The sequence below is a fragment of the Dendrobates tinctorius genome, unplaced genomic scaffold (assembly GCF_039654945.1).
Source record: "Dendrobates tinctorius isolate UK_male_01 unplaced genomic scaffold, ASM3965494v1 ptg000028l, whole genome shotgun sequence".
In the NCBI taxonomy this organism is placed as follows: Eukaryota; Metazoa; Chordata; class Amphibia; order Anura; family Dendrobatidae; genus Dendrobates; species Dendrobates tinctorius.
This window is the reverse complement of record NW_027361696.1, coordinates 63,617,715-63,645,229: the sequence shown is the minus strand read 5'-3', so window position 1 is coordinate 63,645,229 and position 27,515 is coordinate 63,617,715. Positions and strand designations below refer to the sequence as shown.

General features: G+C 43.6%; 1 protein-coding gene across 1 annotated transcript in view; it reads left to right on the top strand.

Annotated features, from left to right (window-relative positions):
- LOC141085456 (paired box protein Pax-6-like) overlaps positions 1–16,915 on the top strand; it is a 75,968-nt gene extending 59,053 nt beyond the window's left edge. Inside the window, exons 3-7 of the mRNA XM_073570829.1 lie at positions 7,564–7,646; positions 9,015–9,165; positions 9,768–9,865; positions 10,007–10,154; positions 11,107–16,915. Coding sequence (XP_073426930.1) covers positions 7,564–7,646; positions 9,015–9,165; positions 9,768–9,865; positions 10,007–10,154; positions 11,107–11,192 — 566 coding nt within the window. The 3' untranslated portion in view covers positions 11,193–16,915. The remainder of the gene's footprint in view (positions 1–7,563; positions 7,647–9,014; positions 9,166–9,767; positions 9,866–10,006; positions 10,155–11,106) is intronic.
- The last annotated feature ends 10,600 nt before the right edge of the window (positions 16,916–27,515 follow it).

The following is a 27,515-nucleotide window of genomic DNA, read 5'->3' as shown; positions in this document are numbered from 1 at the left end:
GCAGTGGATGGGACAACCACCTTCCCCAGGACTTTTCCTTCTCCTGATGTTTCTTGGGCTTGGGCTACCCGTATGATCTGTTGGAACACCTTCCTTTGGGAAGTGCGGGGGCTCCATCGATTGAGAAAAACATTTGGTGACTCACTGACCAGGAGGGTCCCGAGTTCCTTTAGCACATTCATCCTTAAAATCACTGTGGGGCCATTGCCAGGGTCTCCAGCGGTCAACACTACTCCTTTCTGGCCCACATCTTTGCTGTACACGGTAATTTGCATCCAGACCACCCCTGCGACTGGGATGGGCAATTGGTTGGTCGCCGTCAACTTGATCACTGGACTCCATTCAGGCCGCATTGCCTCAGAAAAATGATGTCTGAAATAAGTTTCTGGCATGGTGGCCAGTTGGGAACTAGACAAACGGAGGGCCCATCCATCCATTTCAGTCCATATGAAGGGTCACATGGAAACTAAACTTGTGGGACTTAGGCTAGTTTCACATTAGCGTTTTTTTGCGCAGCGCATCGTGCGCATAAAAAACGCAAAGAAAAACGCAAAACAAACGCGCTTTTTTTAACGTCATGCGCACGCTGATGCGTCAAAAAAACGCAGCGTTGCTTGCGCTTTACATGCGTTTTTGCATGCGTTTGCGTTTTTTTATGCACATGCGTTTTTAGGTGTGACATTTTTTCCATTGTCTAGAGAACATTCTAGACTTGTTTCACTCAAAAACGCATGCGCAAAAAAAGGCAACCGTGCGCAAGACCATGCGCACGCATGCGTTCCCATAGGCTTCAATGTGTTGTTTTTGCGCATTCCGTGCGCAAGCGTGCGCATGCGTTTTTTTTCCGAGACAGGGCGCACCAAAAAATGCAACATGTTGCGTCTGGCGTGCCTGGCGCAAAAGACAAAAAAACGCACGCGCACGAAAACGCAAGTGTGCGCAAGACCATGCGCACGTCATGTTAAACATAGGTGCGCAGTGCGCATGCGCACGGGTGCGCACGATGCGCTGCGCACAAAAGCGCAAATGTGAAACCAGCCTTAGTTCTCTCCTTCTTGGCAGCTCAGGCTCCGGGTGGCGTTCCCCAGCCACGGAGCCCACTAGTTTAACAGCCGACGGGTCAGTGGCCTATCCTGTATTGCGCATCCTTGGGCATAATGTCCAGTGTCCCTACACCTTAAAACAAGTCAGATGTCTCTCTGCTCGGGATTGCCCCATTTCCTGATGGGACTCAGGGTTAGTTCTGCCTCCGGAAGCGTTCGGAGCTTCAAGGGGATTTTTCTTAAGCCAGACCACTCTTCTCGCATATCCTGGATTTCTTTCCGGATTTCTCTAATCCAACCTGGTTCAGCTGTGGTTGGAACGGATACCTCCCTGCTCCGGACCTTCCCTGTCGAGGCTATCATCCCTCGCTCTTGCTAGCGCGTACACTCTTCCGCCCCGATTTCCAGAAAAGACCGGCATAGATTGCACCACAAGCGCTCCCGCAGGGCCTGTTTGAGCAGCACATCCCTGAGGCCTGCCACTAGTTGGTCTCTCAAGATTAGATCAGGGAGCCCCACGCCCACATCATCCCGCTTAGCAATCGCAGCGTGGATCTCCTGCAGCGCGTTCATGTATGGGGTGACAGACTCCCCCTCCCTTTGGAAGAAGCTAAACAAGCGCATCCGCAATTCACCGACATCCGTGGGGTCCCCATGCATCTCTTCCAAGATCTGTAACACCTTGGTAAAAGTATTCTATTTGTGTGGGGGCCGGAACATGACAGAACATATGGCTTCCCCGTCTAGGGCCATCACAGCAATCTCCGCCTGCATAGCGGGGGTCATGGGGTGCATTCTTAGCATGCCGTTAACCAGCTCGGACCAGTCCCATAACAGTGAATTGCTCCCTCTGAATTTTGAGAGATTGCTGAGCATGGCCCCCAGCAGTAAACTGGCCCTTGGGACACCCACGGCTTGGTCTGCCACCTCTGTGCTTGCGGACTGCATCCTGCCAACTACGCCAAGTGTAAGCAGGTTGCGGGATGCAGTGACAGACAGGAGGTATAGCAAGGGTTAACAAATGTAACAGTTAAATTAAATAGGGTATCATTTCCTCACAAGGAGCTAAATGGTTAAGGAATAGATAGAAGAACCAACAAGTGTAAAATAATGGCAGTCCAATTATTAAACTTATTGTGTCCTTTCTGCTCCTCCATCGCAGATGTACACAGAGGGGGTTCTTTGAACGATGATCCATCTTCTGGCGGCAGCGGTCGTTCTCCGGTACCTTCCGCTGAGCAAAGCAATCCAGGCCACAGCACTCTCGGGGTAGTACGTGGGCTGGCGTCCAGCAAATGGCAGGGAAGGCTGCAAACGATTGTCCGGTACTCGGCGTTCTCTCATGCGCGCGTGTGCAGTACTCACAGTCTCTGGGTGCGCAACACCTCTCTCTCTTGGCCCTGATGGTTGCGACTGGAACGGACAACTGCAGCCTGTCGCAGCGCCGGTAATCAGGAGGCAGAGCACGATCTTCACCCTGCTGCGTGCTGCCTGTTCGCGCCAGACCCCCCGCTGCTGTGTGCGTTTTTCCTTTTATATTGCCCCTCCTACCCAGGTCATGGGGTTGGTCCGGTCATTCCTCCCTTTCCCCAGGCAACATAGGAGGCAGCCTCAACAGTTCCGTACCCGGCTCAGTACAGGTACCCGCAGCCCGGTCTTCCATTGTGAAAAATTAGGATGAATGAACTCATGGAGATCAACATCCAACACTGCGGAGACACCATCACATGTTTCTCAACGCAGTGATTCTAGAGCAATGCCCCCATCCCTTATGGGAAATATGTAAAAACATGCAAAACACAAGCCGCGGAGACACCATCACATGTTTCTCAACGCAAGCAATGACTAGCCAGGTCTTTCCCCGGGAAGGAACAACCACGGGAAGGGCAGTCTCCAATGAAGGAAACCACCTATGCCAAAACATGGTATCCATCCACAGACAGCTGTTTCGGGGTATTGCCCCTCATCATTGTGGAGTAGGAATCTGGCCAGTAGGAGCAATGCCTAGTAGAAGACTGTGAAAAATGAGGATGAATGAACTCATGGAGATCAACATCCAACACTGCGGAGACACCATCACATGTTTCTCAACACAGTGATTCTAGAGCAATGCCCCCATCCCTTATGGGAAATATGTAAAAACATGCAAAACACAAGCCGCGGAGACACCATCACATGTTTCTCAACCAAAGAAATGACTAGCCAGGTCTTTCCCCGGGAAGAAACAACCACGGGAAGGGCAGTCTCCAATGAAGGAAACCACCTATGGTGTCTCCGCAGCTTGTGTTTTGCATGTATTTACATATTTCCCATAAGGAATGGGGGCAATGCTCTAGAATCACTGCATTGAAAAACATGTGATGGTGTCTCCACAGTGTTGGATGTTGATCTCCATGAGTTCATTCATCCTCATTTTTCACAGTCTTCTACTAGGCATTTCTCCTACTGGCCAGATTCCTACTCCACACTGATGAGGGGCAATACCCCGAAACAGCTGTCTGTGGATGGATACCATGTTTTGGCATAGGTGGTTTCCTTCATTGAAGACTGCCCTTCCCGTGATTGTTCCTTCCCGTGGAAAGACCTGGCTAGTCATTGCTTGCGTTGAGAAACATGTGATGGTGTCTCCGCGGCTTGTGTTTTGCATGTTTTTACATATTTCCCATAAGGGATGGGGGCATTGCTCTAGAATCACTGCGTTGAGAAACATGTGATGGTGTCTCCGCAGTGTCGGATGTTGATCTCCATGAGTTCATTCATCCTCATTTTTCACAGTCTTCTACTAGGCATTGCTCCTACTGACCAGTTTACTACTCCACACTGATGAGGAATACCCCGAAACAGCTGTCTGTGGATGGATACCATGTTTTGGCATAGGTGGTTTACTTCATTGGAGACTGCCCTTCCCGTGATTGTTCCTTCCCGTGGAAAGACCTGGCTAGTCATTGCTTGCGTTGAGAAACATGTGATGGTGTCTCCACAGCTGTTGTTTTACATGTTTTTGCATATTTCCCATAAGGGATGAGGGCAATGCTCTAGAATCACTGCGTTGAGAAACATGTGATGGTGTCTCCGCAGTGTTGGATCTTGATCTCCATGAGTTCATTCATCCTCATTTTTCACAGTCTTTTACTAGGCATTGCTCCTACTAGCCAGTTTCCTACTCCACACTGATGAGGGGCAATACCCCGAAACAGCTGTCTGTGAATGGATACCATGTTTTGGCATAGGTGGTTTCCTTCATTGGAGACTGCCCTTCCCGTGATTGTTCCTTCCCGTGGAAAGACCTGGCTAGTCATTGCTTGCGTTGAGAAACATGTGATGGTGTCTCCACAGCTGTTGTTTTACATGTTTTTGCATATTTCCCATAAGGGATGAGGGCAATGCTCTAGAATCACTGCGTTGAGAAACATGTGATGGTGTCTCCGCAGTGTTGGATCTTGATCTCCATGAGTTCATTCATCCTCATTTTTCACAGTCTTTTACTAGGCATTGCTCCTACTAGCCAGTTTCCTACTCCACACTGATGAGGGGTAATACCCCGAAACAGCTGTCTGTGGATGGATACCATGTTTTGGCATAGGTGGTTTCCTTCATTGGAGGCTGCCCTTCCCGTGGTTGTTCCTTCCCGGGGAAAGACCTGGCTAGTCATTGCTTGCGTTGAGAAACGTGATGGTGTCTCCGCGGCTTGTGTTTTGCATGTTCCTCCTTACATTGACATTACCTGTGCCTTACATAATTTTATACCATTGGTTAGTGAAGAAAGAATAATTTTTTACTGCTAAAATGTTTTTTAGCCCCAAATGTTTAAGTTTTATAAGAGCTAATAGGAAAAAATGGACCCCTCACTTTGTTGTGAAATTTCTCATGATGTACAGTAATAGGGAAATACTTTTCAGGCACAGTGCAAAGCTCAGAAGGGAAAGAGCGCCATGTTATACTGCAAATTTTATGGTTTGCGGGTGCTGGGAGAACCCCTGAGGTGCCAGAAAAGCAGAATCCCACCATAAGTGACCCCATTTTACAAACTACACCTTTCAATGAATTCATCTAAGGGTGCAGTGAACATATTGACAACACAGGTGTCACAGAATTTTATACCATTGGGCAGTGAAGAAAAAAAATATTACATTTCTACCACAAAAAAAGCCCCAGATTTTACATTTTTACAAGTGGAAATAGGTAAGAATTGCTCCAAAATTTGTTATACAATTTCTGCTGAAAATGGCAATACCCCATTTGTAGCTGTACAGTTCTACTTTAGCCACACGGCGAAAGTCGGGAGAGATGGAGCGCCATTTACCTCCTGGAGAGCAGATTTTCCTAGAATAGTTTGTGGATTCGATATACAGAGCCCCTAAGCACTAGAAGAGCAGGATCAAGCGATCTCATTTTGGAAATTATACCCCTGCCAAACATGTGGATGCTATATGTGGTTTATGCACACTGTGGGGCTCAGAAGGGAGTGGACATTTGGATTTGGGAGCGCAGAATTAAAGGGAATCTGTCACCCTTTTTTTGGCCTTTCAGCTGCCGGCATAGACATTGGGGGCTTATCTACAGTATTCTGTAATGCTGTAGATAAGCCTCCGATTTAACCTGAAAGAGAAGAAAAACACGTTATATTATACTCACGGAGGTGGGCGGTCCGATGGGTGTCGCCGACCGGCGCCTCCCTTCTTCATGCAAAGACGTCCTCTTCTCCCGTCCTGTAATGACTCCGGCGCAAGCGCATTGCTCTGCCCAGTGCGCAGGTGTCGGGAGAGGTCTGGCGCCTGCGCACTGCAGAATTCTGCTCTGCCCTCAACAGGGCAGAGCAATGCGCCTGCGCCGGAGCCATTTCAGGACAGGAGAAGAGGACGTCATCGCATGAAGAAGGGAGGCGTCGGACCGGACCGCGACACCCATCGGACCGGACCGCCCACCTTGGTGAGTATAATATATCGTGTTTTTCTTCTCTTTCAGGTTACATCGGGGGCTTATCTACAGCATTACAGAATGCTATAGACAAGCCCCCGATGTCTATGCCGGCAGATAATAGGGCAAAAAAAGGGTGACAGATTCCCTTTAAGATACCTTATTCATGTAATTTTTTAATGTCTTGAGGGAAGAATAATGGTAAGAAGAGCGGATGATGAAATCAAAGCGTTGTGCTCCGGTGGTTCTGCTGATTCAGGCACAGCATGGTTCGTAGCAATTCACTAGCAATGCCGAAAGTAGGGTAATCAGGGTGTTACAATGCACATTATTTTATGTTTAGGTGCTTTTACTCAATAAAAGCTTATATGGAAAAAAAGATTATTTTTGCATCACTTTTTAATTTTTCTGCTTTTGGAGCTATATGGCGGTTTGTTTTGTTTTGACGTTTTCAGCTATACCATTTGTATTTACATTCATCTTATTGATTGCATGTTATTCCACTTTTTTTGCCAGCTGTATGTTGAAAAATCATAGTCTGCCACGTTTTATTTTTTATGGTTTTCACTGAAGGGGTTAACTAGTGCGACAGTTCTATAGATTGGGTCGTTCTGGATGCAGAGATACTGTACCAAATATATGTACTTTTTTTTACATAAAAATGTGTATTTATTTTTGTAATATATATATCTGTTTTTTAAATTATTATTGTGGGGACAGACGGCATGTCGGTACAGAACCGTCGCTGCATGTTTACATGTTCAAAGTCATCATGACGGATATAGCAGGTCATGATGTGGAAACTGACACCCACTCATCGCGTGCTATGTCCGTCATTGGGCATTAAGAGGTTAAACCTCTTTGTACATCACTCAAGGGGAGGAAGTGAGTTGTGACATAATCTACTGTGAATGGTGGATACTGTGTTATCAACTGTATATAGAGGTGTTATCAATCATTGAACAGGAGGAGGAGAGCTGTGACATCACCTATTATGAATGGTGGATCCTGTGTTATATCATGTATATAGAGTTGTTATCACTCATTGTATAGGAGGAGGAGGTGAGCTGTGACATTGCCTATTGTGAATGTTGGATACTGTGTTATATACTGTATATAGAGGTGTTATCAGTCACTGTACAGGAGAAGGTGAGCTGTGACATCACTTATTGTGAATGTTGGCTCCTGTGTTATATACTGTATATAGAGGTTTTATCAGCCATTGTGCAGGAGGAGGTGAGCTGTGACATCACCTATTATGAACGGTGGATCCTGTATTATATATTGTATGTAGATGTGTACTTGTTGGTGATTATGTAACAGTTTAATTTTAACATTTTCTGACATTATATTAGTTTTTTTGTTTTGGCCATTTTATTATATAAAAGTATAGGAAAAGCTAATGCTTCAGCACAGCACATACAGGACCATTATTATAGTGTCTAGCATTACACCTCCTGACATTGTCATCCTCTCGGCTGGACACTATAATCTATTGTGTAGGTAAAGAATGGCAGGAAACAGATGTAAGAAAGTTGTCAAATCTTTAGTAAAAGTCCATATGGCAATGATCTCTTAGCATCTTGTTTTTTTCCCTCTTAAGAGTTTGAGAGGACACATTACCCCGATGTCTTTGCCAGGGAGAGATTGGCGGCAAAGATCGACCTGCCTGAAGCACGAATCCAGGTACGGCTTAAAATTAGTATCACAGTCAGTACAAGTGAAACCTTCCATGAAAGTATCCTGGTGCAAGCTATCCATTTATCATGGCAGTTCTCTAGTACAGTCCTTTTGCTGAGTTTTCAGAGCAAAAACTGAGCAGAAATGCTCCATATCCTTATGAAAAACTCAAAACTCCTCAAAAATTTGTAGTTGTGCTCAGTTTTTGCTTCGAAAACTCATCAAAAAGACTCATGGTCAAAGTGGATTCCCCAAACAAATTGAGGCTACGTGCACATGGAGTTTTTCAAGGAGTTTCTGGAGCAGAAACTGAGTGAAAACACTCAAAATCCTCCTCCAAATCTCAAAACTCCTCAAAAACTTGGTTGTTCTGCTCAGTGTTTGCTCCGACAACTCAGCAAAAAGACACAGTGTGCACATGGTCAAAGTGAATTTCCCAAACAAATTGTGGCTATGTGCCCATGGAGTTTTTCAAGGAGTTTCTGCCAAATCCTTCTCCAGATCTCAAAACTCCTCAAAAATGTTGAGTTTCCACTCAGTTTCTGTTCTGAAAACTCTGCAAAAAGACTTCATATGCAAATACCCTGGACTACAAGGAGTTTGAGAAGTTTTATTTTTCTTGAAGTGGTTCTGAAAAACGCGTTGTCTGGAAAAAAAAAATTGCATGACATTCCTTTGAAGCTGATCCTGATGGAATCTGCTCCAACTGTCCAATGAGAAGACTGCTAATCCGGAAGAAAAGTTGTAGAGGAATTTTGGAGGTGAATTTGGAGAGTATCGGTTGCGATTCTGCGCCAACTCTTAAAGAAAACTCTCTGTGCACGTATGCCAAGAGAGTGTTCACAGTTTTCAGAACAGATACTCTCCAATCAAAGCTGGTGGTTTTTGAACTGCTCACGGTTTCTGCTCCAAAAACTCAGCAAACAAAAACAAAACACTGGGCACTTTCCAAAAAGAAGGCTACAGAAAACACACCAGGAAGCTAACTCTGCAAAAAAAACATTTCAAAACTGTTTCAAAAAAAGAAAAACTCCTCCAAAACTTCCCTGGGGCAAAGTGCGCACGGAATTTGTTGAGTTTTCTGAGCAGAAACTCAAGGTGTTTGAAGCGTTTTGAAATTTGGAAGAGGATTTGGAGAGTTTCTGCTCTGTTTATGCTCCAAAAACGCCTCTGAGCCTGTACGCGTATCCACGCATCCATACAGGAGCAAAACTCTATAGAGGAGATTTTTGAGCGATCATTGGAGGTCTCAGGCCACTTTAACTTCCAGCGCTAAAAATTAATTTTTTTAAAACCCACTGCAAAAAAACTTTTTTATATGAAAAATTAAATATAGGCATGGATATAAAAATATTAACCACCATTTTACTAAAGGTCTGGTTCTCCAACCGGAGAGCAAAATGGAGACGAGAAGAAAAACTCCGAAATCAGAGGAGACAAGCGGGTAATGCCTCCAGCCATCTTTCCATCAACAGTTCCTTCACCAGCAGTGTCTACCAATCCATACCGCAGCCCAGCAGCTCGGGTAAGAAAGGGAAAGAAAAGGGCCGACTTTATTTATATAGCGCCAACATATTCCATAGTGCTGTCCAATCAAAACAAGCAGTGAACAATGTAGGTGCTATAGAGGAGCCTGCCTGTAGAAGCTTGTAACCTAATGGGGCTAAGGGCGGCATTAGGGGTGTGTAACTTTTGCATTTGCACAGCCACTCCTACTGAAGGCAGAACTTCTGATCACCTCAAGGGTTGCCCACCTTTGGGGATAATTTATTTTTCTTACTTAAATTCATGTATTTGGGACTAAACAAACATTTTTGAAATTGGGTCTTATTAAAAAACATTTTATTTTTATTACTGGCTTCAGAATGAGTTAACCGAGAATCCATCAGTGATAGGAGAATTTGTGTTTTTATTTTTGAGCTCGTCTGATTTTACAGCGCAAAATCGTGGTCTGATTAGCGCCTTTTATGACAGACCAGGCAGTAAAACATCTTCCGATTGGTGAATTAGGAGGAAGGGAAGGTCTGCAGCTTGTAAGACTCAGCCCGAAAAGCCCGGTCACTCCGGTCAACTTTCCGGCTCTTCTGCTTGTACCCCATGGTCGCGTAATTATAACTTTTCCCTTAGGGTCAATGCTGAGCCGCAGTGAAGCAGCTATCACAAACAGCTACGGGTCTCTTCCTCCTTTGCCAAGCTTCACCATGCCGAATAACCTTCCCATTCAAGTGAGTAGAAGCTCAAACATTTCTTCTTAGATGCCAAGACTTTCTAAAGTCACCAGATAACTCCATCTTATATATATGGTGGGCTCCCACACTCTGTTCCCATATTTGTAAGAATCATGTATTCTCTTTAATTCTCCCCAGCCGGTAGCCAGTCAGACCTCTTCCTATTCCTGCATGATCCCGCCAAGTCCTTCAGTGAGTGTCCGCAGTTATGATGCCTATACACCTCCTCAACTCCAAACTCACATGAATAACCAAAATCTGGGGTCCAGCGCCAGTGGCTCTACAGGTAAGTGTTCCCCAAAACATACCAAAAATCCCTTTTTGAGAAGAGCTAGGTGGGCAAGTATCTCCAATTGGTCCCATGATGGACTTTTGACCAAACCATGTAGGACCTCATGCTGGCATTTATGGAAACTCTTCCAGAGGAGCACTATACCCAATACAATCTGGACAATGCTGCTTACTGGTGATCCATTGATTTTTCAGGGGCCAATCATGTGGTTACTATAGAGTATCTTAGAGGATAGATCACCACTGCTGCTGACCATGATATTCTAACTGCTTGGACATGGCGTGTGGCACATTGGCTGTTGATTTTTTGAGGACCAACCATGTGGTTACTATAGAGGATCTCAGCGGATAGCTCCCCATTGATGCTGACCATGAGATTCTATCTGCATGAACATGCTGTTTGGCACATTGGCCATTGATTAGCCTTCCGGGACTGTATAACCCATCAATAAGTAGTAATGAAATGCAAACATTTGAGGGATAATATATTTACCATTTTTTTTAAGTCTCATGTTAATAGCTTTTACAAAGATGTCCTATCTGAATAATCCATCCTTAAATGAGGACCTACTGTCAATCAGCTGATCAAATTAGGTAGGCGATCTGAAAACCCAAGTGATCTTCTATTATCACTAGTAAAAGCTGCACATTTCTCATACAGCGGCCAATACTGGAATAATGTGGCATTACATGAAGCCTAATCAAAAGAATAGGAAGCCATGTTACATGTTTTGCTGAGTTGCCCAAAGCAGAACCACTCTTTTGTGTTGTTTTTTTACTCCAATGCCCCCTACTCTTGACACCCACATCTATCATCTCCATTGATCAAACCACGGCCTATAGACATCGATTGTCCAAAAAGGATAAAACTGATATTTTCAGGACAGTCTTCTATTCTAAAATTGTATATTTGTAAAATTATCAGTAATGTCTACTTCCTCCTACAGGTCTGATCTCTCCAGGAGTTTCTGTTCCTGTCCAAGTACCGGGAGGAGACCCAGATCTCACCCAATACTGGCCAAGGCTTCAGTGAAGACAAAGGACAAGTCTGGATTAAGACTGGCAGCTCATAGACTTGTGTAAGGGAATCATCAATTACTGTCATGAGTCTACAGACCTCTACGGGAAAAATGGAGACGGACTCCTTATATTCACCAGCTTTCTTAAACAGGACTTCGAAACAAAGGCACCCAACCATAAGAAGTCTACAATGGTTTCTCTTAACTGTCCCCAACATGGCAGCTTAAATCCACTCCCCAATTTTCATGTTTATTAGGTGATGTTCCCATAGAACATCAGTTTCAGGTGAAAATTTACTGTGAAAATACTTTTTTTCTACAGCCAGAAGTCAAAGATCCTAATTCTGCAGAACAGAGCTGAGGAACAGTTGGATATTGTTGAGTTCAGGTCTAAACATCCGCACCTCCGACTGGTTTTAGAGAACTTCCTGGTATTTAGAATAGTGCTTTGTTTTTCTTCAAGATTTAACCCCCTACAAAAAAAAAAAAGGAAATCAGTTAATGTATCTCTAGAATGTCTTCTAACATTACACCACCTCATGCAGTAGTATAGACTAGAACTCTACTGTCTCTACTTCTTATCTCAGATGGTGCCCAATGCTTTTTTTTTTTATAGATATTTAGATTTTTGCAAATTGGGTGTGAATTGGATATTTAGTCTGGGTGTTTAATCCCCCCCAAAAAAAAATAAAATAGAAAATTCAAGTTTAAGTGCCCAAGATTTGAGCCTCATCACTAGATATACTTTGGGATGCCTGAGGAAAAAAAAATCTATAATGGGTTTATAAAGGATTTTTGCATTGAAAAAAACAACTTGAAGGTCAGCAGTTAATACCTAGTACCTAAAAAAAATGGTGGTTCTTTGATGGTGAGAATTTGGGCCTCTTGAAGAACCAGTTCTTAAGGTGGTCATATACTTTAGATAAAAGTTGGCAGATTTTAGCAGGACCAGTTGAATATCTGATGTGTTTGGTGGAGACCTGATTTGCTCCTGTTATGTTGGGGAAATAAAATTAAGACATGATGGATTTCAACATTTCCATTCCTTTTGTTTTTAAGGTAGATAAGCTGCTGCCAAAGGAAAGTGTCAGGCAGAAGAATACGCCCTCTTTCCACTGAGATTAATGCAAATTCAGCCAATCATGCATTTATTTGGGAGGAACTGTCAGCCCAATGAGCATTTGGCCAACAACTATCATAAAAGGGTCATTCAGGGCTCTATTAATTTTTTACTGTGGGCCTAAGAACTAACATGCAGGTGCTTGTTCCTCTGCCAGCACAGAACTATCACTGAAAGCTTCTGCAGACAGAGCAGTGGCTTCTCTTCCACTCTGTTGACAGACTGTATATGTCATGCTGATTGATAGCTGCATAACTGTGGGAAACTGGCTGTCAATCAGCATGACATTGGCAGTCACACCCCGTCGACTGCGCAGATCAAAATCAGAAGAGCTGCTCTGTTGATGTGGTGCAGCTAAATCGCCGGCAGGAGCTTTCAGTCACAGCTCCGAGCCAGCGCCAGATAGGACAGGCAGGTAGTTGCTAACTAGTTAGAAACTACCTGCCTGTTAGTTTTTAGGCACATAATAAAAAAGTAGTTTAGTCCTAGACATTCCATTAAAGCGTATGGGGAGCTTCAAGTGGGGAATCAAGTCCACTAATGATCACCATTTGAGATCTTCATGGCCCAGGTGTAGCCAAACCAGTTATCCATTATCTCAAACTTGTAGAAAATGGCATCAAAACTAAAAATCAAGCAATTTACTCAAGGGCGAGTGGGAAGATTGGGCTTAACGCCCCCCTAAAATGAAATTTTAGTTTTCGATCTGGAGATAACCTTCATTTTACTTTTTCTATAATAATGACCCTGAAATCACAAGTTCTTGATAATTATCCAAGGCAAGTTCAAAAATAATCTACTGAGTAATGGACGCTGTTGTGAAATGACTTTTTTCTGTACTATGTGTGTTTTTTTTGTATACAGAGGACCTACTTTTATGAAGCTCTACACAATTGCTCTGGCATAGCTTTGCTTTGGTGCCAGGGACATATGTAGGGTGACTCTTGGTGGACAACGACTGTAAAAGAAGCGGACATCTTGGACCACCTGAAGTCTTTTTGAAAGTCTTCTTTAACTTTTGTAGTTGGCAATAAAACTTCTGCGAACATGGAAGGGTGAAACAAAATATTTCTGTAAAAACAACCAATGATGATAGTTGTCTTTCAGTCTACCAGAAGCTACCAGAAGCTTGGGCAACTGGAAAAAGATGCTGGATATGGATAACCCATGACATGTAACCATTACTCATTGCCAAAAACCTGATGAAGCCACCTTCCGGTCTACGGCCGTCCCAAACTACCAAATGGCCAAAAAAAAAAGTATGTTCTCTGGACATCATCCAGTATCTGCCGCACTTTAAGCATCTTTTCACTGCACATATGTGGACATGTCATGTACATGGAAATAGGTTACTTGTTTTTTTTCCTGAGATGTTTACACTGATTTATGACAAGGAACGGTCCGTGGAATAACTATTGGGCAAATCTCAAGATTAATTTGATGTCACATTACTGCACTTTGCATATTTTTTGACCTGTCATCTGGAAAGCCACGTGGTATGGAGATGGGAGGTTAAAGATGGCAACACATAGCTACAAAGAAAAGTTAGAGACTGATAGAATATGAGTTCTTCATTGGAAAAGAATCATCGAAGAGCTTCTAGGGGTTTTTTGTAGTGCACAATGTTTTTTTGAGGGTTGAGAATAGGAGACCTTTTATCATTGGTGCGAATCGATTGGCAGGACTCTGTCTACCGGCCACGCCAGTAATCTGAAAGGGAGCCCTGAGGACGGACAACATCCAAGGCTCTGGTCAATGACGACATCACACTAAGCCGGTGACTCCAAAGAGGAACCGGGGATTCGGTCTGGCAATAGACGGCTTCCATCCAACGGCCATAAATTACTGGCAAGGCCGATGGATCAGGTCTTGTGAATCGCTTCGCACCAACTCTAGGGCTGAGCTCTATTAAAGAGGTGCCACCAACAAAAAAATAGCCGTAACCATGAGTCATCTGGGTGGTGCTTGTGTGGAGAAGTCAAATTCCCGTCCTACTGGGAATGTGAACTCAACAGTAGCTGTGTTGAATTTGAAATCATCATGGAAGAATGGTGGTGAAGACACCCCGTATTCTGTGACTCTTCACCGCATTAACACCCCCCAGATGTCTTATGATTACAGCTATTTTACCACTTTTTAAATCCTGGCATTGTTTTACAAGTTATCAGAAAGCAATGTAACTTTATGGTGTTTAGTAAAAATCTTGTGGTATGTTTCCTCTAAAGGGGTATTCTCAGGTTTGGAAGCTATCTTCTATTCATAGGATATGAGAGTTCGACCGCTGGGATCCCCAGGATTCTGAGAACCTTCTAAGTGATTGGAGCAGTGATCAATCATGTGCTCTGCGGCTTCAGTCCTTCTTATGGGAGTGCTGAAAACTAGTCGATCGCAACTCCCATCTTGGATCGGCAACGCACATGATCAATCACTGCTCCATATAAATGGGACTCTTTAGAGACCCATTTCTTAAGAACACGGGGAAACCCTTGGATGGGGAACAACTTCCAAACTTGAAAAAACTCCTTTAAGGAGAGCTTAAGAGATGGAACCTGTCAAGATGTGGTACGACTGTGTAGATGCTTGTCACTCAATAAAAACAATACCTTTTTTGTATAGATCTAATGCACCAGTCAGGAGAAATCTAACTTAGAAGACATGTGCAAATCAGGATGGGAACAATATGAAACCATCAGCAAGCTTGTGATGAGCGAATGTGCTGGGATAAGGTGTTATCTCAGCATGCTCGGGTGCTAACTGAGTGTCTTCGGCGTGCTTGAATAATATGTTCAAGTCCCCGCGGATGCATGTGACGCGCCCCAGGGGCCGTGGGATACTCGGTACCGGGCCGGTCTTCTTAAAGGGATGTGTCACAGTGGCAGTGACCTGGTCTGTGGCCCCAGGCAGTCATGTAAAAGGGGAGTATTGATAGGAATAAAGTTTATGTAGTGATTCGTGACACCAGTTGGAGTGTTCAACTGTAATATAGCCTGCACTGCAGATGATCCCTGGGGGAGTAGATGGTGATGGCAGTGCAGATGTTTAACCCTCTCCAACCAGGGCAGGCCCCCAGAGATTATGATGGTAGTAGAAGGCACGGGTAATAAGGCAGGAGACAAGGAAAGTCACTTTATCATTCACTGTAGTTCAGGTGCAGTTCAGAGGAGATATTACAACTCTCACCAGGTTACAGTCTGCTCTGCAGAATGGGAGTTATCCTTCTCTCTGCTGTGATTCAGTGTAGGCTTCCTGCTATTCTAATCCCTTCAGGGACCAAGGCTTCCCAGAGTTTGGAACCTCTACTCACTGTGTTTTCCTCCTCGGGCAACTTGCAGCTTGGTTCCTGTGTGAAGCTCTTCTTGCAAAATCCTTCACTGATCCTAGTTTTCTGCAGTCTTTCTGGGGGACACACTTTGCTGTTGGTTGTAGAATCTCACACAGTCTCTCAGCTTACCACCCTGCTCTGAAAGCATGGAAGGCCTAGGGGCTGATTCCCTGATTCTTCTTATTAGCTTTACTCCTGGAGGGACCACATGTCATCATGGCTTCCAGGAGCATTCTTTCTCTTTCTTCTTCACTGAAACAACAGCTCTGCCCCTCCCCCTCCCAGTTAGGCTGTGTCTGCAAAGCTCTAAGCTTCAGACAAGTGAGGGAGTGAGGTGAATTGTGTGTGTTGTGGTCTCTAGCAGAGAAAGCATAACTCCCATTGCTCACAAAACACATACAGAACAGTACATATTTAACCCTTTTGTGGCGGTAAAGATGTAAGGCGCCCCACATATCTCGTGGCTGTTTGACAGCATATTCAGGGATTGTCTAACAAACATTCGCGAGACATACAGCCTCGGAGACTCGAACATATTATTCGAGCATGCCGAAGACCCTTGGTTAGCACCCGAGCATGCTCAGATAACACCTTATCCCATCACGCTCGCTCATCACTAGTAGTAATATCTGTCAGCCTGCTTACTGATGCTTTCCAGTTTCCATCATTTTTCTTTCTTTGCCGCTTACAGTAAACACAAGCTGTCAATAAAATCTGAATAGTAAAATAGGTCTCTCAAAATCAAAATCACGGATCATAAGAATATGGCATATCTTTGTAACATAAAGAAAATGAAACATATATATTCCCGACATATATAGTTTTTGCTACTCTTTATTTTATTTTTTTTTGTAAATTGCCAGAATAAAAAAACTTTTTATTATTTTTTTTTGTAAATCGCCAGAACAAAAAAACCTTTTTATTTATTTATTTTTAATTTTTTGTAAATTGCCAGAATTAAGAAAAAAAAGACCCCACCAATTTGGTGACATCTCCAATAGTATTCCACTGGTGTCCGTCACTCTGCTGATATAATGGTGTATACAGCTGTATTCAATGTGTTTTTTGTGTGTTCTTCCGTGTAATGTTTGGGAAATGTCCCCTTACGGAGCCCAGGTTGTCACGGTTCAGCATCTGAACCTGCTGCTTTGTTTTTGTCTGATTTCCCCAGAACCCCATGCTGTATCAGATCCAGTCCGTCTGGCATGCATCACCCCCCGCTGTGCATTATTAGTGTATAGCATGCCCCATGTTCTGCACTGTGATCCTATTAAACTCTGCTCTCTCTTTAACAACTGGTGTTTATTTCCTGTAGTGTAACCGCACGTTACAGGGCGTGTGTGGTGTATTTTATATAATACCGCAAGTCGTCGGCACAATTAATAAGACTCGGGGTTCTAGGCTGTGCCCTGAGGATGGAACAAAAACTTCATAATGGCTCTTGGTGGCCGGACCAATGTCAGACGATGCTCTGAACCTTAGAAACCCCTGCACCATATATTGCCGATTTAAACTTTCATTTTTTTGTCAATAATTTCATCAGGTTATGGAACTTTGTAAATCTCTTTTCTAGGGAATTTGTATTCATTCTTGTAAATAAAAATGCAGGTAAGTGGTTTCCAAAAAAACATTTTTCCCCTATTTAATATCAGAATGTACTCATGTGGAGTACAGATAATGGCAGTGATGGGGCAGCTCCTGTAGCAGCTTCTGCCCAGAGTTAGTGATACACAAATACTGAGCTGTCCCATCACTGCCATCATCTGTACTCCAAATGAGGTATTTCTGTTATAAATGCAGCTCAAGGCAAGGAAACTGACTAGGTAAAAGCAGGTGCTGAACTGATCCATCACTGCCATCATCTGTACTCCAAATGAGGTCTACATGATATAAATGCAGCTGAAGTCAGGGAAAACAGACTGCGGAAAAGCAGGTGCTGAACTAACCTATCACTGCCACCATCTATACTAAAAATGAGGTCTACATGATATAAATGTAGCTGAAGTCAGGGGAATAGATTGGGGAAATGCAGACCCTGAGCTGGCCCCCCATCACTGCCATCATCTGTACTCCAAATAGCATGCTTTGATATAAATGCAGCTTAAGGCAGGAGAATAGACCGAGGAAAGGCAGGGGTTTGGAGGCCACTTACGTGCATTGATTTTACAGAAATGAAGACAAATCCCCTAATAAAGTGATCTGCAAAGTTATGAAATCTTTGCTATTCCCCAGGACAGATGATGGCAGTGATGAGTCAGTTCAGCTTTTGTGTCTCACTAATTCAAGGGAGAAGCTGATTGCTCTACTAAGCACTAAACTCAGAGGAGGAGACAGGAGCTGAGTGCTGACCCATCACTGCCATCATCTGTACTCCTAAAGAGTAAGTTCTGATATCAATGCAGCTGAAGACAGGCAAATAGACCAAACAATAGCCGGGGTCTGGAAGCTATTTGAAGATATATTCCCTAATAAAGTGATTAGCACATTTTAATTATTTCCCATACTGGACAAAATTATTATAAAACAATAAAGGTTTTTTTTTACTCTTTAAATAAGCATTATTTGGTATAGGTTACTCTAACTGTATTAGGAGCTACTGTGCCAAAATAACAGTGCCATATGTTAGCCTCATCCATACATGATATTGCCATCGCCATCATGAACTGGAAAAGATAATACAATGGACGGAGATGAAATAACCATGCCATACAATAAAGTGCTCAAATAATTTCATAATAATAATAATAGTAATAATACTGTATGAGCAGTGAGACTATGCATTCTTTACTGTACGAGCAGTGAGACTATGGATTATTTACAGTATAAGCAGTGAGACAATGCATTCTTTACTGTACGAGCAGTGAGACTATGGATTGTTTACAGTACGAGCAGTGAGCCTATGGATTATTTACAGTATAAGCAGTGAGACTATGGATTCTTTACAGTACGAGCAGTGAGACTATGGATTCTTTACAGTACGAGCATTGAGACTATGGATTCTTTACAGTATGAGCAGTGAGACTATGGATTCTTTACAGTATGAGCATTGTGACTATGGATTCTTTACAGTACAAGCAGCGAGACTATAGATTGCTTATAGTACGAGCAGTGAGACTATTGGATTCTTTACTGTACGAGAAGTGAGACTATGCATTCTTACAGTACGAGCAGTGAGACTATGGATTCATTCAGTAGTAAAAAAATCCAGCACCAAAAGGTTGCACTCCAACGAACTTTATTCCAAAATCTTCATATAAAAACATGGACAACCGACAGCAAAAAAAATGGCAGAGATAGCAGAGGTCCCAGACACCGGTTTACTCATTTCAGGGCTAAAGATGCCCCTTAATCATAACTATTCATTACAGTACGAGCAGTGAGACTATTGATTATTTACAGTATAAGCAGTGAGACTATGGATTCTTTACAGTACGAGCAGTGAGACTATGGATTCTTTACAGTACGAGCATTGAGACTATGGATTCTTTACAGTATGAGCAGTGAGACTATGGATTCTTTACAGTTCGAGCATTGAGACTATGGATTCTTTACAGTACAAGCAGTGAGACTATAGATTGTTTATAGTACGAGCAGTGAGACTATTGGATTCTTTACTGTACGAGAAGTGAGACTATGCATTCTTACAGTACGAGCAGTGAGACTATGGATTCATTCAGTAGTAAAAAATCCAGCACCAAAAGGTTGCACTCCAACGAACTTTATTCCAAAATCTTCATATAAAAACATGGACAACCGACAGCAAAAAAAATGGCAGAGATAGCAGAGGTCCCAGACACCGGTTTACTCGTTTCAGGGCTAAAGATGCCCCTTAATCATAACTATTCATTACAGTACGAGCAGTGAGACTATGGATTATTTACAGTATAAGCAGTGAGACTATGGATTCTTTACAGTACGAGCATTGAGACTATGGATTCTTTACAGTACGAGCATTGAGACTATGGATTCTTTACAGTACGACCAGTGAAACTATGGATTCTTTACAGTACAAGCAGTGAGACTATAGATTGTTTATAGTACGAGCAGTGAGACTATTGGATTCTCTACTGTACGAGAAGTGAGACTATGCATTCTTACAGTACGAGCAGTGAGACTATGGATTCATTCAGTAGTAAAAAATCCAGCACCAAAAGGTTGCACTCCAATGAGCTTTATTCCAAAATCTTCATATAAAAACATGGACAACCGACAGCAAAAAAAATGGCAGAGATAGCAGAGGTCCCAGACACCGGTTTACTCGTTTCAGGGCTAAAGATGCCCCTTAATCATAACCATTCATTACAGTACGAGCAGTGAGACTATAGATTGTTTACAGTATGAGCAGTAAGACAGAGGAAGTGTCTGCCATATGATGTTGGATTCACAAAAAAGTACAAGAAGGTCCTGGATACATTTCTTGAATAATATAATACAGGTTACGGGTACTAGATTTTGTGATGGGACGTTGATCCAGGTAACTAGTCTGATGCCTCTTACGGAGTTTGCCTTCCTCTGGGTCATGTTAGGTTACAGTTTTCACATGATGGATTTACGCCTTCTTTCAAAATATAGAATCTCTGCATTAATCACATCCATTGTTCTGTTTCATACTAGCATCAGACCAAGGAAATTGATAGATTTCAGGACACCGATGGCGCTAGCAGTCCCTATAGACTTAGAATGGGACTTGCAGGGTTATGTTATGGCACCTGTCATTTTACTGGGAAAAACAGCACCGCTAGCTGGTCCTAAACAAGAGCTGTTTTCTATAGACATCTGCTCCACTTCGTCTTTGTATCAGTTTTGATAAATCTTCACCAAAACTCTATATCTCTGTTGCTTTCGAGTGGAAAACAAAGGTATAAGGCAGTCGCTTACGGTGGACTTGACAGTTTGACTTGTTGCAAATTTTGCTGCAGATTCCTCCCTATCAGCATCGTAGAAGTAAGCCATTCTTCCACTTTGCTGTCACATCCCTCAAATCCGGATGCAAAATCGACATCATATCTGCCATAGGTTAGCTTTTTTCCCTATTTATACCTAATGCGTTGCTTTATTAACGCCTTCACAGCTGCAGTTCCTTGACTTGTAATTCGGATATATATGGTTGTTAGCTATGACAAAATGTAGTTGTATATATTTGATTTTTCTAAGCTCGTTGGCCCAGAAATCAGTATGCCGTCCCCCAGTAGCCACGGGTTAAAGAGCATATATGTATTTACATTCCCCATTGCTCTTTCATGCTCCCGTTTCCTTCCAGGGCCTTGATGAAAGGTCATGTTCTCTATAAAAATAACCTCTCTGTTTCGCTCCCTTCCCTTCACCCATCCTGTGCTCTGCCTCTGACACCGCATCGGAGGGAGCTGGCGCAGCGGAATGGGTGTTAGGCGACAGGAGCAGAATCCTGGCCCTAGGGCGAGCAGCGGGGAGAGGCAGGAGCGAGGCAGAGAGAGGAAGGATGTCATAGACAATAACCATCACCGCGACATCCAAGGCTCGCCGTCCCAGGCCGCCCTCGTGTTGGTTTTAAAGACACAAACTCCAGTGTCCTTGCTATATGTACAATCCTTCCCATATCATGGCGGCTGGTTCAACGGAGAAGAAACCTACAGTATCAAATGTGCAGCTGAGATTTTCCACCAAGGTGATGTCTGAGGGTGGTATGATATGATTTCAAGGGAAAGAGAAACTGTATTGAAGAAAAATGATCACTTCTACGTTTGATAATTGCCAAAGCCGGTCACAGTGTAGATGGTGCGAAAAATCTGGAGTATCGGAAGTAAAGTTCCACCATGGCTAGATCTAGGGGAAGACACTCTGGGCAGTTGCCTATGGACCTGCACAATCTGGGGGCAGCCCTTGAATGTGACAAATATCGACAGACAATTTCACAACGGTATCTTCCTTTCTTAAATTCTTAAGGTCTTTGCCATGAATTGAACACCAGGTATAGGTCTTCATGGCCAGAAGAGGCCAGGAGCAATTTAAAGGGCTGAGTGTTTGTGGGGGCAAGGAGGTTACTGTACCACATGGGACAGGGTATGTGGTGCAAGAAACAAAGCGACGCCAAAGTCTATCCATTAACGGCGCCATAAGCACAAAAGATGGTGCCAGCAGAATGTCCCATCTATAGAGTGTCAGCAATAATGAGCACTATAAGCAATGTCAGGAGAGGGATCCTTATTAAATAATGTCTGTGTAACCTCAATATAGTGTCAGCAAACTATATTCCTAAACAACGCTCACAGCAATGTTCCCTCATATAAGGAGTGCCAGTAGAGTGCCCTGCATTAATGCCAGCACAGTGCTCCCTATAAACTGTACTAATAGTATGATTAATGTGTCTCTTAATGAGAGATAGTACTAATAAAGTGCCCAATATAAAAACTCTCAACAGAGCACCCCATATGCAATAATGCAAGTAATGTGCCCCATATTCACATTGACAGCAAAGGGCTCCCGATACACAGTGCCAAAAGAATGCACCGTAAGCAATAGTGCTAACAATCAGCCTACAGCCATACTATCAGCAGAACGCTCCTCATAATATATGCCATTAGCGTGCTCCTCAGAACCAATGCCCGTAGAGTGTCCTTCATTACAAATGTGCGTTGAGTGCTTCTGACAACCAATTCCAGCAGAATACTTGTCATAATCAATTTTAGTGGAGTGGTCATTTCCTAGAATGCGCCTCATAATCAATGCCAGTAAAGTGCTCCTCATAACTAATTGCAGAAAAACACACCTATAGCTAATACCATTAGATTGCTCCTCATTTCCAATGCCAGAAGAATGCTCCTTACAACTAGTGCAAACAGAGTGTGCCTCCCACCAGTGCCAGTAAAGTGCTCCTAATTACCAATAGCAGATGAGAACTCTTCATAAATTTTAATGCTCATAGAGTGCTCCTCATAACCGATACCAGTAGAGTTCTCCTAGGCAATGCCGGTAGAGTACTCATAAATGATGAGAGTCGAGTGCTCCTCATAATCAATGCTAGCAGAGTGCTCCACATTTCGTCTGCCAGTAGAGTGCTTCTCACAATCAATTACGGCATAATTGATTACCCCCTCCTACTGTATCCTCACCCATCCCTGTAGACTGTGAGCCCTCGCGGGAAGGGTCCCCTCTCCATATGTACTTGTGCGTCCCTTGTCTTACACTTGTTTATTATTCTTGTATATATTACACTTGTCTATAATAATAAACAAACAATCTTTATATAGCGCTAACATATTCCGAAGCGCTTTACAGTTTGCACACATTAGCATCACTGTCCCCGAAGGGCTCATAATCTAAATTCCCTATCAGTATGTCTTTGGAATGTGGGAGGAAACTGGAGAACCCGGAGGAAACCCACACAAACACAGGGAGAACATACACACTCCTTGCAGATGTTGTCCTTGGTGGGATTTGAACCCAGGACCCCAGCGCTGCAAGGCTGCAGCGCTAACCACTGAGCCACCGTGCCGCCCTATATAATTCTATAATTCCCCTTTTGACATGTAAAGCGCCATGGAATAAATGGCGCTATATAAATGCATAATAATAATAATAATAATAATAATAATAATAATGTTTCTCATAATCAATGCCACTAGAGTACTCTTCACAACCAATGTCAGTAAAGCTGCTCATAACCAATTCAGATGAGCACACCTCATAGCTAATGCCATTAGAGTGCTCCTCATAGCCTCTGCCATTAGAGTGCTCATTTCCAATGCCAGTAGAATGCTCCTTATAAATAATGTAAATAGAGTGCTCCTCCTACCAGTGCCAGTAAGGTGCTCCTAATTACCAATGGAAGATGAGCTCTCCTCATAATGAATTTCGGCATATTGCTCCTCATAACCAGTGCCAACAGAGTTTTCCTCATAACCAATGCAAGTAGACTGCTCCTCATAACCAATGCCAGTAGAGTACTCCACATCTGTTAAGCTAGCAGAGTGCTTCTCACAACCAATTGCCACAGAATGCTCCTTAAAATCAATGCCAGTAGAGCTCCTCGCCATAACAAATGCCAGTAAAGTTGCTCCCCATATCCAATGCTAGTACTCCTCAAAACCAATATCATTAGAGTGCTTGTCATGAAAGTGCTACTTACAACATATGACAGCAGAGTGCTCCTCACAACCAATGCCAGCAGAGTGCTTCTCATAACCAATGCCAGAATAATGCTTTTCATGAGAGTGCTCCTCATAACCGGTGCCAGTAGAGCTGCTCCTAACCAATGCCAGGAGAGTGCTCCTCATAACCAATGTCAGCAGAGTGCTTCTCATGAGAGTGCTCCTCACATTCAGTGACAGAAGAGATGCTCATAACCAATGCCAGAAAAGCTCCTTATAACCAATGGCAGTAGAGTGCTCCTCATAATCAGTGCCAGAAGAGTACTCCTCATAACCAGTGCCAATAGAGTGCTCATCATAACCAGTGCCAGTAGAGCGCTCCTCATAATCAGTGCCAGAAGAGTACTCCTCATAACCAGTGCCAGTAGAGTGCTCCTCATAACCAGTACTCAAAATAATCGGTGCTGGCCACATTTGACATTCACATATACCACATCAAAGCACGCTCTGGGGGTGTTCTAAGTATAGCTTTGCATGAGGACTCCTGGGAGTGCAGGAGAACATTCTTGTTTCTGCTAAATTCTAGATAATTAGTGAGAGTAGTCAAGTATAGTGTAGCTGCACTGTGATATTGCAGAGGGTGGACAAGGCAGTCACAAAGCTTAAATAGAAAGTTAGTAAAATTATCTAAATTATGATGTCACTAGTTACGCAAAACTTTTCCAACTTTTGCTGGAGCTAGAGAGGGATGGGGTATAGCAAAGCACATTGTTTTTTTCTCCGATCCCTTGGACAAGATTTTTTTGCTTCAGGTATTGTCACAGGGCAGTAGTGGGAAAACGGGACGAGGAACCTGGGCCCCTGAACTGCCCCTCAGGCTAAGGGGATGCCCTGACTTTCCTTAACTTGGGGGTACACTTGATGGTAGTGAGACCCAAGTCACTGACCTGTCCCTATCTCCTGTTTAGCCCTCCAAACCCCTCCCCAGGAGGTGAGACAGGGAAAAAAGTGACCTGCACCAAAAACCAAAGGAAGGATAAAACAGACACCACGGGGTTAAAGCAACTAAAAACCAAAACTTAGCTTTATCTGCTGCCAATGCTCCAAGCAGCAGAGTAAGACACTCGATCAGCATCCCCCAGAAACACCACTGTTCCAGGTAAGCTGAACCCCTTCTGCACCAGGTAGATCCAGTCTTCACCAAGGTTGGTTAGCAAATGACCAGTATTACCAACAGTGATCTGCAGCACCAGGTGGCCTCATAAAGGGAAGAGGGAGAGGCACCCACCTGCATAGAAAATTAATCACCATGCAGTAACACCAGCCGCCACCGGGGGGGGGGGGGAAGCCCACCTGCAGACTCACTAAACTTGTAATAACACCAGCGGCCACAGGGGGCAAAAACCCATATTATCCCCTTTCTGACATATGACGTACTATCCCGTCTATGGCCCCAGGCCCATATAACCGGGGACGGGATAGTACGTCATCGCGATCAGCGGCGCTCCGGGGGGGGCGCCGCTGATTGCGGCCGGGTGTCAGCTGATTATCACAGCTGACAACCCGGCACTATGTGTTAGGGGCGGTCACGGACAGCCCCCGGCACGTTAACCCCTGGCACACTGCGATCAAACATGATCGCATTGTACCGGGGGATTCGAGACACATCGGTAGGAAGGGGGCTCCCTCCGTGCTTCCCTGAGACCCCCGCAGCAGCGCGATGTGCGGAGCTGCTGGGGGGGCCTCCTACCCTGCAGGTCCCCGGATCCAATATGGCCGCGGGGGGCCTGCAGGAAGGCATGAGGAAGCCTGCTGCAGTGCCTGTGTCAGATCGCTGATCTGTCACAGCGCTGTGTGTGTCAGATCAGCGATCTGATACATGACAGTGATGTCCCCCCGGGACAATGTAATAAAGTTAAAAAAAAACAAAAAAGTGTAAAAATAATTTATAAAAAATCGCTAAATAAAAAAAATATATATTCCCTAATAAATTAATTTTTTGGAAATAAAAAAAACCAATTAAAGTACACATATTTAATATCGCCTCGTCCGTAATGACCCGCCCTATAAAACTGTCCTATTAGTTAACCCCTTTAGCGAACCCCTTAAAAAATACAAAGCAAAAAACAATGCTTTATTATCACACCGCCGAACAAAAAGTGCAATAACGTGCGATCAAAAAGACGCCTATAAATAACCATGGTACCGCTGAAAACGTCATCTTGTCCCGCAAAAAACGAGCTGACATACAGCGTCATCAGTGAAAAAATAAAAAAGTTATAGCTCGCAGAATAAAGCGATGCAAAAATAATTATTTTTTATATAAAATTGCTTTCATTGCGTAAAAGCGCCAAAACATAAAAAAAGACATAAATGAGGTATCGCTGTAACCGTACTGACCCGAAGAATAAAACCGCCTTATCAATTTTACCGCACGCGGAACGGTGTAAACGCCCCCCCAAAAGAAATTCATGAAACGCACGCTGGTTTTTGTTCATTCTGCGTCCCAAAAATCCGAATAAAAAGCGATAAAAATTGTCAGGTACCCAAAAATGGTACCAATAAAAACGTAAACTCGTCCCGTAAAAAATAAGACCTCACATGACTCGGTGGGTCAAAATATGGAAAAATTATAGCTCTCAAAATGTGGTGATGCAAAAACTATTTTTACAATAAAAAGCATCTTTTAGCGTGTGACAGCTGCCAAAAATAAAAACCCGCCATAAATAGTAAATCAAACCCCCCTTTATCACCCCCTTAGTTAAGGAAAAATAATAAAATTTAAAATTTTTTTTTATTTATTTCCATTTTCACAACTAGGGCTAGGGTTAACGTTAGGGCTGAGATTAGGGTTAGGGGTGTGTTGGGGTTAGGGTTGGAGTTAGAATTGGGGGGTTTCCACTGTTTGGGCACATCAGGGGCTCTCCAAACGCAGCATGGCGTCTGATCTCAATTCCAGCCAATTCTGCGTTGAAAAAGTCAAATGGTGCTCCTTCCCTTCCAAGCTCTGCCATGCGCCCAAACAGTGTTTTACCCCCACATATGGGGTATCAGCCTACTCGGGACAAATTGCAAAACAACTTTTGGGGTCCAATTTCTCCTGTTACCCTTAGGAAAATAAAAAATTGGGGGCAAAAATATCATTTTTGTGAAAAAAAAATATGATTTTTTATTTTCACGCCCGGGCGTTATAAACTTCTGTGTAACACTTGGGGGTACAAAGTGCTCACCACACATCTAGATAAGTTCCGTGGGGGGGTCTAGATTCCAAAATGGGGTCATTTGTGGAGAGTTTAGGCACATCAGAGGCTCTCCAAACGCGACATGACACCCGCAGACCATTCCGTCAAAGTCTGCATTCCAAAACGTCACTACTTCCCTTCCAAGCCCCGACGTGTCCCCATACAGTAGTTTTCTCCCACATATGGGGTATCAGCGTACTCAGGACAAATTGGACAACAACTTTTGGGGTCCAATTTCTCCTGTTACCCTTGGGAAAATAAAAAAATTGGGGACTAATTGATCATGTTTGTGGAAAAAATATGATTTTGTTCTTTTCATGCCCTGGCGTTATAAACTTCTGTGAAGCACTGGGGGGTTCAAAGTGCTCACCACACATCTAGATAAGTTCCTTAGGGGGTCTAGTTTCCAAAATGGGGTCACTTGTGGGGGGTTTCAACAGTTTAGGTACATCAGGGGCTCTCCAAAGGCAACATGACACCTGCAGACCATTCCATCAAAGTCTGCATTCCAAAACGTCACTACTTCCCTTTCCGAGCCCCGACGTGTGCCCATACAGTAGTTTTCTCCCACATATGGGGTATCAGCG